This window comes from Humulus lupulus, chromosome 9, assembly GCF_963169125.1.
Source record: "Humulus lupulus chromosome 9, drHumLupu1.1, whole genome shotgun sequence".
Classification (NCBI taxonomy): domain Eukaryota; kingdom Viridiplantae; phylum Streptophyta; class Magnoliopsida; order Rosales; family Cannabaceae; genus Humulus; species Humulus lupulus.
The window spans coordinates 173380973-173396606 of NC_084801.1; the positions used below are offsets into that span (position 1 = coordinate 173380973).

General features: G+C 35.6%; 1 protein-coding gene across 1 annotated transcript; it reads left to right on the forward strand.

The window, feature by feature from the left end:
• Window positions 1–8566: 8566 nt before the first annotated feature.
• LOC133801150 (tRNA (cytidine(32)/guanosine(34)-2'-O)-methyltransferase) lies at window positions 8567–15378 on the forward strand. Its single transcript, XM_062239306.1, has 13 exons — window positions 8567–8785; window positions 9717–9791; window positions 10151–10209; window positions 10304–10397; window positions 10895–10944; window positions 11196–11245; window positions 11661–11769; window positions 12219–12279; window positions 12363–12415; window positions 13064–13156; window positions 13870–13933; window positions 14286–14393; window positions 14928–15378. The coding sequence occupies exons 3-13, from the start codon at window positions 10183–10185 to the stop codon at window positions 15170–15172; spliced, it is 954 nt and encodes a 317-aa protein (XP_062095290.1). The 5' UTR covers window positions 8567–8785; window positions 9717–9791; window positions 10151–10182; the 3' UTR covers window positions 15173–15378.
• The last annotated feature ends 256 nt before the right edge of the window (window positions 15379–15634 follow it).

Here is a 15634-nt window from a genome sequence, read left to right on the forward strand (position 1 = left end):
AGTGATCTCAAATTGTCCGAGTTCAACAGCCCATTTCAATAATCTGCCCGAGGCCTCTGGCTTGGACAAGACTTGTCGCAGTAGTTGGTTTGTCAGCACGTGGATAGGGTGCGCTTGGAAGTAAGGTCGGAGCTTTTGAGATGAATGGATCAGGCTAAGCGCCAGTTTTTCCATTAATGGGTATCTCGATTCTGCCCCCAGTAACCTCTTGCTGACATAGTACACCGATTTTTGTACCTTCTTGTCTTCTCGGACAAGCACAACACTGATAGCGTGCTCGGTTGTAGCAAGATATAGGTATAAGACTTCTACTGTGATAGGTTTTGACAAGATTGGAAGTTTCGCGAGGTGTTTCTTTAGGTCTTGGAATGCGAGCTCGCATTCCTCCGTCCACTCGAATTTTTTGCCTCCTCTCAAAAGGTTAAAGAATGGAAGATAGCGGTCTGTAGATTTAGAAACAAACCTACTTAATGCCACCATCCGTCCAGTTAAACTCTGAACATCTTATGCTTTCGAGGCAAGGGCATATCGATTAACACCTGGATTTTGTCAGGATTAACCTCTATTCCTCGCACGTTTACGATGAAGCCCAGAAACTTCTCTGATGACACTCCAAAAGAGCATTTTTGGGGGTTGAGTTTCATGTTATACTTCCGTAACACAACAAAGCACTCTTCAAGGTCGTCTACATGGTTATCGTTATGTTTAGATTTGACCAATATATCATCAACATAAACTTCCATGTTATTACCTATCTGCTCAGAGAACATTCTGTTCACCAACCTTTGGTACGTTGCTCCAACATTTTTAAGTCCGAAGGGCATAACATTGTAACAGTACAACCCTTTATCGGTTACAAAGCTAGTATGCTCTTGGTCTGGTGCGTGCATGGTGATCTGGTTATATCCAGAATAAGCATCCATAAATGACATAATACCATGCCCAGCTGTGGCATCTACAAGCTGATCGATCCGAAGTAGGGGAAACAATCCTTTGGGCATGCCTTGTTGAGGTCGGAGTAATCGATGCAAGTTCGCCACGTTCCGTTGGGTTTCGGGACCAACATCGGGTTGGCGATCCAATCAGGATAGAAGGCATCTCGTATGAACCAATTTGCCTATAATCTATCGACCTCTTCCTTTAAGGTTTTCTTTCTATCATCATCCAGGAGTCTACGCTTCTACTGCTTCGGGGGGAAGCTCTTGTCAATATTAAGTGCATGGCTTATTACATTTGGACTTATCCCTACCATGTCCGAATATGACCATGCAAAAACATCTTGGTTTTTCTTTAAGAAGCAAATTAATTGCTATTTTTCTTTCTCAGAAAGATTTTTCCCTACCTTCACGGTCTTTGGGGGATCGACTTCTTCGAGCTCCTCCAATGGCTCGAGGTCAGATCTTTCCTCTACTCTAGGGTCAATTTCTTCGTCGATTTCAAAGATCGTCCCATCCTCATTCTGAATTATGACAAGTGCCTGTGCACTTGTTTGCTTTTTCCCTCTCACGAAAATGCTACAACATTCCCTCCTCGCAAGCTGGTCCCCCTTTAGAGTCCTGATACCACTAGAAGTTGGGAACTTGATGGTCAGATGCTTAACGGATGAAACTGCCCCCAGCCCTACTAGGGCGGGTCTCCCAGGCAGTACGTTATAGGCCGATGGAAGGTCCACCACCACGAACTCCATCATCCTGGTTATAGAGACCGGGTAGTCTCCCAAGGTCACAGGGAGTTCGATGGATCCCATGCAGGCAATCCCTTCTCCTGAAAAGTCGTATAACGTAGTTGCACAGGCTTTTAGGTCACGAAGCGCGAGTCCCAAATTTTCTAAAGTAGCCTTATAGAGGATATTTATTGAGCTCCGGTTGTCAATTAGGACTCGGTGTACCCTCTTGTTTGTGAGTTGAAGGGTGATGACCAGAGGGTCATTGTGAGGGAACTGTACATGAGACGCGTCGTCTTCAGTGAAAGTTATGGGTTGAGTTTCAACCCTTTGTTGTTTCGGAGCTCTGGGTTCGGGTTCATAGGGAGATCCGTCACCAGTCTTTAACTCATTCACATATCTTTTCTGGGCATTCCTGCCCGATCCTGTGATATGGGGTCCCTCCGAGATGGTTATAACATCTTCTCCATCAATCGGAGGGGGTCGTTCATCTTCCCGAGCTCGAGAGTTATTGTTATGGGCAGGTGGTGCAGCTGCTGCCCTCTGGCTGGTGGAAGCCTGATTGGGGTTTCGGTTTCTTACATATTGACTGAAATATCCCTTCGAGATCAATCCTTCGATCTCATCCTTTAGTTGTCTACACTCATCGGTTGTACGTCCGATATCTCTGTGGAATCTACAATATTTGCTAGAATCTCTTTTCGCCTTTTGGTTCCTCATGGGATCAGGTCGTCTGAAAGGGACCTGGTTTTCATTGGCCAGGTAGATATTCTCCCGAGACTCATTGAGCTCGGTATACACCTTGTATAGGGAGAAGTATCTTTCCCCTTTTTTATTCTTTCCCACATCTGCCTCGGGGTTATTTCCTTCATTTTTCTTTCTCTTGGAAGGGTTGTCCGCAGGGGTTTTTGAAGTTGTAGGGTCCGCCGAGGTCGAGGCAAAGTTAGCATTAGTTGTTGTAGTTATGGCTGAGAGGTCATATTCAATGCTAACCTCGCCTCCTCTACATTAGCAAACCTCTGAGCTCTTCGATTGAACTCGGTTAAGGACCTTACAGGCTTTCTTTGCAAGTCTTCCTAGAGAGGACTCCCAGGCATTACTCTGGCTCGAATGGCCACTATCGTTGACATCTCGAGCTCGAGTGACTTCTAAGTTAAACCTTGTGAGGTATCCTTTCAGTGACTCATTCGGCTGTTGCCGAACATTGGTTAAGGCTGAAGCCTCGGGTCTAATACCGACCATGGATTTGAATTGTTTCTTAAAATCTCTCGACAATTGATCCCAGGAGGCAATCGAATGTCTTTTGTATTTTTCAAACCAGTTTTTTGCTGGTCCCGTGAGAGAGGCGGGGAACAACATACACCTAAGCTCGTAGCCCACATTACTGGCTCGCATAATTATGTTGAATGTGCTCAAGTGGATGTATGGATTCGAATTTCCATCAAATGGCGAGACATGAGGAATTCTAAATCCTTGAGGAAATGAGGTGTTAGAGATATGTGGGGCAAAGAGCTCAAGTTCCTCATCGAACTCTTCATCTCGTTCCCGGCAATGTTTGTTCTGTAAGAGCATGAATGATGTCTCCAACTGCTCAATCCTCTCTTGGACTGGATCTACAGGAGGCCTACCCTAAACTGGAGGGAGCTGGTTATTGTTGATTACAACTCCAGTTCCTTGTCTCGGTGTTGGATTGTACATCGGCTGCTTGCGATCGTTTAGATGATCTCGTAGATCTGGATTCGGGGGATTATCACACCCCCGATTATGGTTTAAGTGTTCCCATAGGTCAGGGTGGTTTCCTCGATTCCCAACATTCCTTGGCTTTGTGTCATAAATGCTCACAGACCTAGTGTAATCCGAGCTTTCGCTTACATAGCTCGTCGCTCGGTGATTACGAGGTGGATCCTCTGCTGGTCTCCTTGTCCCAACAGCTCGTGACCATGACATTTGGCTTCTAGTAGGTTGAGGAGCTCTGCGATCTCGGGCAGCCTCTCCATTTCCATGTCCCCATCCAGCCTGTCGATCCCTATTTTGAGGGGCAAGTCGTGAAGCATCTTGAATTGGTGAGGGATGCCTTATTGGTGATGGCGGGTGTCTTATGGGAGACGGTGGCTGTCTCCCATTGTTGGGCCTGGAAGGTCCCGAATTCGCTCGGTTAGGTTCTGGGACATTCTGTGCTGCACCAAGATTTGGGGTCCGAGCAACCGAGGGGGCTCAGTTATTACCCATTCCCGTGTGTGCTGCTGCAGTAAGGTTGGCAGTGGCCTCAGCCTGATTTCCCCTTTGGGGTCTTGGCTGAACAGGAGGAGATGCTGGTGGCGGTGCTTGTTCCGCTCTTTGGGTGGCCGCATTCTTTCGAGGACGTCCCTTGGGTCTACGAGGTGGGGCCTGAGTGTCCCGCAGAGGCGGAGGCTGGGTAGCTTGCGGAGGCGGGGCCTGAGTCGCCGATGCCTCAGCAGCTAGCCTGGCTAACTCTTCATTGCGTTTTGTAGCTTCTGCCAACTGTTTACGTAGTTGGCAATTTTTGAGTTCCATGATTGGAACATATCTCTCGAGATTGTAGTACATATCCTTGTCGGCCCTGGGGGTAGGTGTTCCCCGGTAGTTAGACGAGTCACTCCTCTCATCGGGATCAGAATTCATCATAGGCTGCTTTCCAGGCCGTCGTGGGTATTCATCTTCATTTAGAATTTCCTCCTCAGGTATATTGGGATCGTTCGCAGCCATTGCTAATCTGAGAGGCTCTCTAACTAAACAGACTCACGTACTGTTTAATGACTCTCAATGAAAGCACCAAACTGTTGACGCTGTTTTTTGTCAACTTAAAAAGAAGAGCAATTAAACAAGAATATATCAGAGGAAATGAAATAAGAGGATGAAAACAGGATCTTCTTACGTGGTTCAGCAGTTAAATCTGCCTAGTCCACGAGTCTGTGTTATAAGCGCTCGGGAGTCTTCTGGAAACTTTTTAGAGAATAGTTGCCCAGAGTTTTCTCTCAATATCTCCAGATTTCGGTCCCTTACAAATAGAGTGTTCTTCTCTATTTATAGATAAGGTTTCAGAATTCGTTCCCACATATTTCGGAAAGATATTCTGTAAATAAAATAATATAATGCCATTTAATGCATTATTTTCTATGTGCATGATAATATCCCATAGAATGTGGGATTGCATAACCAATTATATCATATCCCTTAAATATAGGGATTTTACAACAATAAAGAGATTCACACGTAACCGACTAGCTTAGATATTGGGCTTATTTTGCCTTCGAGATTATTCGTTGATCACGATCTTGTCATTCTTGCCTCGCCTTTGCTCCCAACAAGTCATTGGAGTCATCATATTCGAGCTTATGCTTCTCGAGCTCGGATCATCTTGTCTGAGGGCAAGAGACACCGAGAAATGTATACAAGTGTTGAACCTTTTGCTGTTTCGAGCTTACCTCGTAAGCTCGAAGCATCTTTGAAGCTACATACTGCTCGAGCTCACGAGATCATCGTTTACAGCTAGACTGTCTGGCTGGAGGATCATATGAGGACTATGCATATTTCGAGCTTACACCTAATGAGCCTAGATTTCGTGATCATAATTCCTCATGCTCGAAATCTGAGTGTAACACTTTGAAATTATACATTTTTTGAAAAGTGAAGAAAAATCCTATCTTTTTAAAAATAATTTGTGCTTAAAATTATAAATCTATTTGGAAATGATAGTTTGACTTATTTTAACTATCACTAAAACTTGGGAATCAATATACTAATAAGTATTATTAAACTTACATTTTGTGGATTCTAGTATCTTAATAATCTTTATTTTACAACTTATTTTCAAATCATAATTGATTTATTTTTATTATCTTAAATAGTTTTATTTTATGTTCATGACATTAAATCTCATCAATCTTTGGAGCTAGGTTATATTTTATTAATTTTGGTTTAAAATAATTTTCTTTTTGATTTTAGACAACTCCTTTGGGTTCGACATCCTTGCTTACACGATCACTATTCTATATGAACGATTCGTGCGCTTGCAATTTACATATTTAAAACATACCCATTTTGGGTCCATCACACATGCTCGTGTAGCTTTTTGCTTGCTAATGTGTCTTAGCCACGTCAGCGCCACATGTGTAATTTAAAACTATTGAAAATCTTTTTTGTATTAAAAATTAATAAATTAAAAATAAATCATAATTTATATAAAAAAGTTAATTTTGATTTCATTTAAATTATTTTTAGTGTAATGATTTATTTTAAATTTATTAATTTTTAATAAAAAAAAGATATTTTAAATATTTTTAAATACACTTATGGCGCTGACGTGGTCAAGACACATCAACAAGCAAAGAGCCACGTTAGCATGTCGTTAATCACATTTGACAAAATTGGACGAAAGTCTCACTTTATAACATTGTGAATAATTTGGGGAAAATTTTTAACTGCCCGAAAAAATCAGAGAGCGCAATAATATATATGTCTTAATTCGGGGCAAAAATTCTAAATAGCTTAATTTTAATTCATGATGTAAAATTTATTTCAATTTTATTATTAATATTTTATATTTTATTATATATATCATATATATTAACTTTTCAAAAAGATGTTGTAGTGCATTTACGTATTTTTAATTCTTTTAAAACTCATTGAATAAGAATTTATAAGAATTAAATAATATTTTTTTAATAGATAAGTGTGAAAATAATTTTTAATTTTTTTAAATTTTATAGAAAATTTAATTAAAAAAAAAGAGTGACTCCAAAAAAAAAAAAAAAAGGTCCAAATAGAAGCAGCCTTATTATTGTTAATGATTTTTTTTTTCATGTTTATGAGATTTTTAAGTTTGTTTTACAAAAATATGCACATATATTTTTTATTTTTATGACTTTTTGATTTGGAAGTTTATATTTATGCGATTTTATTTCCAATAAATTTGAAAAAATATATAATTATGTCATATTTTTTTTATCATAGTTATGTTTTCTTTAATTTTGAAGATAATTTTATTTTTTTTTCCATCATTTTTCTATTTTCTATTTTTTTCTACCAATTTTTTCCTTTATCTTTTTTTTTTCGTTCCATTATTTTTTTTCAATTTTATTCATTTATCTATTCTTTTATATCATTATTGTTTTGTATTTTTGTTCATATATATATTTTTTTCATTTTTCTTTCCTTTTTTTTTTTTTCATTTTTTCCTTTTATTTTTTCTTCATTGTTGCATGCTTTTTTTTTCTTCTTCCATTTGTTCTTTTGTTTTTCTTTTTGTTTTTTTATTTTTTTCTACAAATTTTTTCCTTTCCATTATTTTTATTCTTCTTCTTTTCATTTTTATTCATGCATCTGTTTTTTCTTCTTCTATTTCCTTAATCATTTCTTTTGTTTTGTTTTTTTCCTTCCATTTTTTACCTACTTTTTTGTACTTATTATTTTCTCCTTTCATTTATTTTTTTCCTTTTTTCACACACATATTTTAACATTACACAATTATTTTAATATTTTATTATTTATTATATTTTATTATTTATTATATTTTATTATTGTAATTGTTTTTTTTATAGTTTTTTCAACTATATGTAAAAAAATTCAAATCAATTTTTTAAGCATTTTCTTTTAACTATAACCTTTTTAGGGACATCCACATTTGGAAAGAAAAACAACAAAAATATGAAAAAGTGAATGGGTAACTAGTTACCCTGATGAGAACATTCAAGTCTAGAAAAAAATTATATGAAAATGTGAATGTGTAACCAATTATCCTAGTGGGAACATCCAAATTTGGAAAAAAAAAATATATAAAAACTTGAATGGGTACCTAACAACGCTTGGAAGAACATCCAAATTCGGAAAAGAAAAAAAATAGATATAAAAACGTGAATAGGTAACCAGTTGCCCTGATGGGAACATTCAAATCAGAAGAAAAAAAATCCGATGAAAATGTGAATGTGTAACTAGTTACCTTAGTGGGAACATCCAAATTTGGAAAAAAAATTAAATATGAAAACTTGAATGAGTAACCAGTAACCTGATAGGAATATCCAAATTTGGAAAGAAAAAAATAGATATAAAAAACATGAATGAGTAACCAATTACCCTAATGTAAACATTCAAATTTGAAAAAAAAAATCATATATGAAAGCATGATTGTTATTAGTTACTTAACACAAACAAGGAAAAAAAAATAGTTATGATCTTTAAAAAAAAGTTAGAATAAAAAAATTGATTTGATTTTTTTTTATGTATTTTAAAAAAAAAAAGTACAATAATAAAAATGATAATAAATAATAAAATATTTTGAGTTGAAGGGGAGACAACTTAATAAGAAGTTTTCTCCAAAAAAGTTTGACAAAGAGAGATGAGAATTAATATGTCAACGAGAAGAGAAGTTGAAGAGATAAAAAATAAAAATAGTAAAGTGAAAGTGCATTTGTGATTTTAAATTGTAACATTAAATTATTAAAAATAAACATTAAACAATATAAAAATAATAAAATAAATTAAGTTTCTTTTTTAAAATATTAAGTCAATATTGTATAATGAAACGAATATAAAAAATAATAAAATGAAAAATACTTAAATGACTAAAATACTCTTTTAATTTAAATAAATTTAATTAAGAGTAAAACTATGACATAAATCAATTTTTATATAAAAAAATATGATAAAGTAAATCTATAAAATTAAATTTTTTTGAAGAAAATTATAAAATAAGTTATTATGAAAAAAAAAATATTTTTGTAAACTTGTTAAAAAAACTCGTAAAAATGTAATTTACTCTCGTTATTAACGGGCAGGCAGGCAGGTTACCTTTGAGTTGACAAAGCTACTGTCCGGTCGGGTTGGACTAATCGGGGGCAAACTATTAATGAACCCGACCCGATTTAAGAAAAAAAGAAAAGAAATTTGAAATGAGGAGAGGAGGCTATACGCCGCCGTGAAGTGAGAAGAGGAGGCGGCATTGAAAAATCGTGAGGTCCCAGTCCCTGAATATCCTGGCACTACAGACTCTGAAGCTCCAACCCGTGAAACCCATACTTCCATAGCATATACCCTACTACTGAAGCTCCAAGCCACGCCTAGCCGCCTCTGAATCCTCTTCTCCCGGCAGCCCCCTCTGCTCTGGTGAGTTTTCTTGCTTTTCCTCTCTTAATTTTTTTATATCATTGTTGAATATTTCTCTGAAATTTTTTCCTGGAACTTTGGAATATTTTCGGATTAGTTTCTAGAGATTGAGTAGTTTCTTGGTTACTTTGCTGGGATGTTTGTTTGTATTGAGATTCAAGGTAGTGTAGGGTAATTATGGTCCGTGGAACTCTTGAACTATTAGTCAATGCTCTGCAAGTGTTTGATAAAATGATTCAAAGAAACTATTAAAAGTGATTTAAAGAACCTGCAAGTGCCTCTTCCTTCCGGCAAACTAAGTCATGGGTCGGTCACTTATGGAATTGAGTTTAATCCAAAGATTCACAGTTACAGGAGAATTGTCTGTTATCTAATTTGCTTATCCCTCTACTTCCCAGCCCCCCATTTTATTACAGTCAATTGTTGTAATTAACCAGTTGTAACTAATATCAACTAAGTAGCTACACAACAGATACCCGAAAACAACCAAACTAACCCTTGTACACAAGTTGTTTATCAGATTTTCATGGAAACCATATGTGAGCGTTGTTTCCTTGAGAGGAGATTGCATCAGTTCTCATATTATTATATTGGGAGTTATATTTTTCAACTGCATTTTATCTGATGCAAAGGTAATGACTCAACATGCTTTGTAATGATTCTGGTAATCCATCATATCTTGTTTATACTACTCCTTTCAATTGAATGATTCCAACTACTTGATATATTAAATATATTAGTAGGTTAATGTGACTTCAGTCAAGCAAAACCTACTTAATTAGTTAAAAGCTTCTACTTCTGATAAATACACATTGTTGTGCTCATAATTCATACATAATTACAAGCACTAGTTCTAGTATATTTTCCCTAGCTGCACTCTCAGTTTGTTTTCTTATTCTATAACTATGTTGATTTGTGTTTGGCTTTGCAGCTCTGCTTCCTACGACAATTTAAGAGCTCTATACGGAAATCAAATTACTTGGCACTTCGTTTGGGCTTCATTACAGTGCGTATCTGTTTTATTTCACGTTCTATTTTCCATTTTTATGTTGTTTTTTACTCTCTTACCTTTAAACTAGCTGGCAGCATGTTATAGAATCAGTAATTGAACTTGCAAAAACTGTGTCATGCTGCCCAAGCCCCTCACGTGGAGGGCAAAACCTGCCCCGTTTACATCCCCAATAAAGGAGAGAGTGATTAGTTGGTTCAAGTTTGAGATGCCTTCTCTTGGTCATTCTGCTTCGTTTTATATGTAGAGATAAACTTGAAGTTCTTGTTGAACTGTACTGAATTGGTATAAGTTCTTTTAAAGTTGGTTTTCTGATTTCTTTTTAATATAACATGTTCGCAAATTTTGTTTTTCAGTTCCTATCCAAAATCCTATCTGGTATTGTGACATGGGAAAAGCTTCGAGGGATAAGAGGGTACGGTTTTTCTTTATATATATTTATATTCAAGTTTTAGTTCTCTTATTATTGTTTTTCAGGATTTTTATGTAATTGGCTAAATCAACTACAGGATATCTATTATCGAAAAGCCAAAGAAGAAGGTTGGCGTGCTCGAAGTGCCTTTAAGCTTCTTCAGATAGATGAGGAATTCAACTTATTTGAAGGTAAGCAATTTAAAATGCTTGTTTTAGTTTTCCAGAATTCCTATATTTATTTTTTGAAAACAAAAATCCTAGAATAGAGATAGTGAGAGACTAAATGATGCTACCATGTTCATTCGGGAATCAAGATACGATTTATAAAACAGTAGTAATCCCTACATTTAGTTGCCTAATTGCTAGTAGGAAGTATTACTTTCATCAAAAAGAAAATATTTGTTTTTATCTGTACTGTTCTTTATTGTTAGTGAGGTCTAAAGGTACTTTTTTATAAATGTCAAGGACTAGTTTTTCATTTTTAGGACAAATAGAATTAAAAGGAATAATAATAATTGATGATGATGATGATGGTGGTGGTGGTCTACCATATGTGTTTTAAAATAACAAGACTTTCAAGCAGTTTTTTTTTGGGATGCCTACAGCAATGCAACATAAATTTTACTTAAGCTATCTGGTTGATATGTTTTATAATTAATACAAATTTTATTACTGTTTATCTCCAGGAGTGAAGCGCGTGGTAGATCTTTGTGCTGCCCCTGGTAGCTGGAGTCAGGTATAATACTATAATAGATAGATTTGAATATTTCTTTTTCCTTTGTTTATTCATTTTTACGCTTCCCTTCTACTGAATGTTCGTTGAAAAATCTACTCTAGATTCATGTTCTCATATTCATCGTAGTTTTGAATTTGAAACAATTTTCTGCATTTTGTCACACAAAAGGTCTCGGACATGATATATTGGGGTGTAATATGCAAAGGCTCATTAACTGGCTGTGCCCCTTTTTTCTATTTTCTCATGCATAGGTTCTGAGTAGGAAACTATATCTCCCAGCAGCGCTTTCTCCTGACTCTACGTAAGTTGATAAAGTAGTAGAGATGCATATAAAGTTGAACATGATGAGAAGAGTTTTTTTTTTTTTTTTCTTTTGCTGGATACATGATGAAAAATTTAATTGCCTATGTTGGTGACTGCTATATGGAGATTTCTATATATGGTGGATTTTTATATTATTTGTTTATTCTTTGTGAAGCTACACAATTTGCAATGGAAAATTGAATGTGAAAGCCTTGTTCCAAGCATTTAAAATTAATTTTCATTCAATTTGAACAAACTTACTCATCTGCTGTTAACTTGCACATCATTATGTTTTTTCATTGTAACAAGATCTTGTATATTTTACACAATGGTGTAGAGAATTTTTAATGCCAAACTCACCTTCAAGTGACTTGCCTTGTGAGAGGACCATAAATTCCTACAATGATATGCAGGGATGGTGATCTTCCTCTTATTGTAGCTATTGATCTACAGCCCATGGCACCGATTGAAGGTGTAATTCAAGTACAAGGTGATATAACAAATGCTCGAACAATTGAAGGGGTAGGCACCAATTAATTTTCTTTTATTTGTTGTGCCTTTTGTTTTTTTTTGAATCATTTTCTTGAATCATTTTCAATGGGTCACCGTCACTTGTTGTTTCCATAGCACCTAGGCACTATTAGAATAAAAGAACTTCAAGAGTCAAATAATCACTACATGCTACTCCAATAGTTAATTAATTACTATGTAATAAGATTTTCTTCTTTATTCCAAAGTGTATATAAAATACATTCCTTTTAAGACAATAACTATAATAATATACATTCCTTTTAAGGTCATCTTGTTTTCCGGTCCTGCCGTGTATCACTTTATCCATAATAAATTGGTTATATAATAAGGACAATATTGGAGGATTTTGAATGTATAGACAAGAACTTTGATTTTCTGCTGCAAAATTAATGGTTATAATTGTAACCTTTTGAAGTTTTCTCCTTTCTCATTTTTTACAGGTGATCAGACATTTTGATGGCTGCAAGGCAGATCTAGTTGTGTGTGATGGTGCTCCTGATGGTATGCAGCAGTATTTGTCGCAGCATATTCATTTCTCTAGTAGTAATCTTTATTTACTAATCTTTTTTCATTCTGATCTGCAGTTACCGGCCTTCATGACATGGATGAATTCGTTCAATCCCAACTCATACTAGCAGTAAGTTTTCCTTCTTCACATATATGGAAACCCTTTTTATAGGGGAACTGAGACTGAGAATTGTTTTTTTTTTTGACAAGCAATATGAGTGTTTATCTTATTTTATCTCATCTTTCAGTTCCTTTAACATGGATCTTCCATGTTTATTTGTGGTTTATCCTTTTTGTTTCAATTAGTTTGCAGCAAGTGTTTCTTCATGTATTTGTTTTCTCCTCGTTCATTTCACCTTGTTTACAAGTACAAACGGTTAGACTCACATAGTGTGAAATTATGAAGCAAAGGCTCTATGACTTAAAAATATGCTGTGATAAGATGGAACATTCAATTTAAGGTCCGACCACCATTATTAATTGAGAAATGGTGGGGGCTTTAGAAAATATTGAAGTGTTTGATCTTGCATTATGTTTTAAAGATATGACCTTTCTCTTTTCATTTTGACTTTAACCTAATTCCTATTACCCTTAGTTTCTTAGTACATATATTTTCCCCATTGATAGTCATTTTTTTGTTTGTTTGTGCTTCATATGTATTTTCCTCTGGATTCTTGTTGCATAGCTAACAAAGCTCGTGGTCTAAAAATTGTGAACAATGTTTTGAATATTCTTCAAGCTGTATTAGATTGATAAAATTGGCCGACTTTATATGCAGGGTTTAACAGTCGTTACTCATGTACTAAGAGAAGGTGGTAAATTTATTGCTAAAATATTCCGGGGTAAAGATACAAGTCTTATGTACTGTCAGGTAAATTAAATTATTACCGAAGCTCGAAACATGGGTTCCATCTTTTTAGTAACTTGTTTCCTTGATGCTTTGCATGGAGATGGAGATGAACTGCTGCTATTCCTGTTAAGGATTATAATAAATAATAAAAATATTCTATTTAGGTTCAAAAAATGCATGCAGTTAAGAATTCACTTATTTCTGGCTGTAAATAATATTTTATTAGTAGTTTTATGTCATCATCTAAACATGCACACTAATGTGAATTCATAAAGACAATGGCCAAAGAATATGTTAGCCAATGCACCTCTGAATTAATCTTTATTGCTTCATTCCCTTTAAAGTTGCTAAACAAGTTCCAGTCAACAAATATTCAGTTTCACTGAAATTGAAATCAGCAGTTTATGCTGTGACCAAGGCATTAAACTCTCTAGCCTCCAAAGGGGTGGTTGGTGTAGTGGTTCATTCCATGGACTCTCACTAAGGGGAAGGTCTAAGGTTCAAGCCTCTACAGATCTGGGACTGAAATTTCCATTACGTTTTCATTGTCATGCTTACTGATAACGGCAGCATATTATTTCAATTGTCCAGTTTCTTTGTTGTAAATGCATGTTTAATTATTTTTACACGTGTTAAAGGGTTTGTTCTTTGGGAATACTATGAAGTAGAATCTACTTGTAAATTATATGAATGATGATAGCCAATATTAACTTCAATTTACTTGCTTGTTGCAGCTGAAATTATTTTTTCCTACAGTGACTTTTGCGAAACCAAAAAGCAGTCGCAATTCTAGTATAGGTATACTGAAATTTTATTCTTTCTTTCCAATTAAATTCTTGGTAATTTTACATGGTACGGATTTTTCTGGGATTTTACCCTTGGTAATTTTACATGCTTTGAATTTGGCCCCTCCATCAAGTAGAGAAAACACTGCCACTCAGATAGTATGGTCGTGATAAATGCATTAACTGCTAAGAAAACCATGTTAAATAAATCTGAAAAACTCATCTGTAACTGTCAATCTGCCAGTTCCTTCAGGGACATACTTCTGCGCACATGAGCCTTAAAATTTACAAGATGTTACAATGTGGAGTCTTTGGTTTGAACTTCTGATTGTACTCAAAGTTATTCTTTTTAATGTGTTATGCAGAGGCATTTGCAGTTTGCGAGAACTATTCTCCTCCTGAAGGATTTAACCCAAAAGATCTACATCGTCTACTAGAAAAGGTGGGAAGTCCTTCTGGCGCTGATGATTTAGGTAATACCCATTGTTCACATTCAAGTTTTATAAAACAGCTTCATTCAATACAAATATATTAGTCATGCTGAGTTAGAACTGTAAGTGATGTTAGATGGTTCATTATTTTGCTAAAGAGTCTGGATATGAGGCCTGGAGATAGTCAGATAGACAAATCTAAGTTGTGGGTGATCCAAAGAGTCTTTTTCCTGAAATTTTGTCATATATAATAATTATAGTAGCAACCAGTTAGTACATTTTGAACTGGATCGTAGTTTGTTTGTACTGTTAGTCTCATTTACATCTGTTCTCAATAGTTTATTTGTACTGTTAGTCTCATTTACTTCTGTTCTCAATATTGATTGTATGGGGATTGTGCTGTTGGTCACCACCGGTGATAGTTACCGTCAGAGATAGAACAGGGGACCAATATGTGGAGCCCAAGTCCTTATCTCTGAGCAGTATTGTCACCATTGGTTACCAACATATTTTTTCATATATTTCATCTTTTCTCATACTTGTGGTGACCTGCTTTTGGCACTTTTCACTTGGCAGATTGTTGTAGTGGCTGGCTAGAAGGAGCAAACAAAGTGTATATACCATTTCTAGCTTGCGGGGACCTTAGTGGATATGATTCTGACCGTTCATATCCACTGCCCAAGGTTGCAGAGGGAACCACCTACCAGAGCTTGGATCCTGTACAGCCTCCGATTGCTCCTCCCTATAAGAGAGCTCTTGAAATGAAGAAAGCTTCTAGTCAGGGTATCCAAGAGCTTGAAAAGCACTCCTTGGATTCTTGATCAGCCCGGTCTTTGCATCTTTTTTATCCACACAAGTCAACAAAAATTTTCACAATCCTAATATTCTTCTTTAAGTTATGTTTTTAATATAGAGTTATTAATGGCCTATTGGGTATGTCTCAACTCTCTAATATTTTCAAAGACTTGATTTTTATGGATAAATATTTTGTTACAATTGAGTTAATGGTAAAATCTTGTCATGAAAAGTGGGGAAAACCATCAGCTTATAACTGATAATGTCTACAATTATTAGATGCTCTTATTTTGGTTGTGGGTCTTGATTCCCTATACTAATTGCAACATTTTAGCAAGCTGTGTAGTACTAGTGTTTGGTGAAGTGGGTCAAAAAGATTGAAATAAAGCAAAACATCAAACGAGATTGTGTTCCCTCTGTCTTACTTCGTTTACTTTTCCATCTTTTTCTTTAGTGAAAAACCAATTGAGTGAAAAAAAAAATTAAAA

What these genes read in the sequence shown, in the direction of transcription:
- LOC133801150 (XM_062239306.1), top strand. Translation starts at nt 10,183, where the DNA reads ATGGGAAAAGCTTCGAGGGATAAGAGG. An exon ending in GGAATTCAACTTATTTGAAG is followed by an intron (nt 10,398 to 10,894) that starts GTAAGCAATTTA and finishes GTTTATCTCCAG; the next exon opens with GAGTGAAGCGCGTGGTAGAT. An exon ending in ATGCTCGAACAATTGAAGGG is followed by an intron (nt 11,770 to 12,218) that starts GTAGGCACCAAT and finishes CATTTTTTACAG; the next exon opens with GTGATCAGACATTTTGATGG.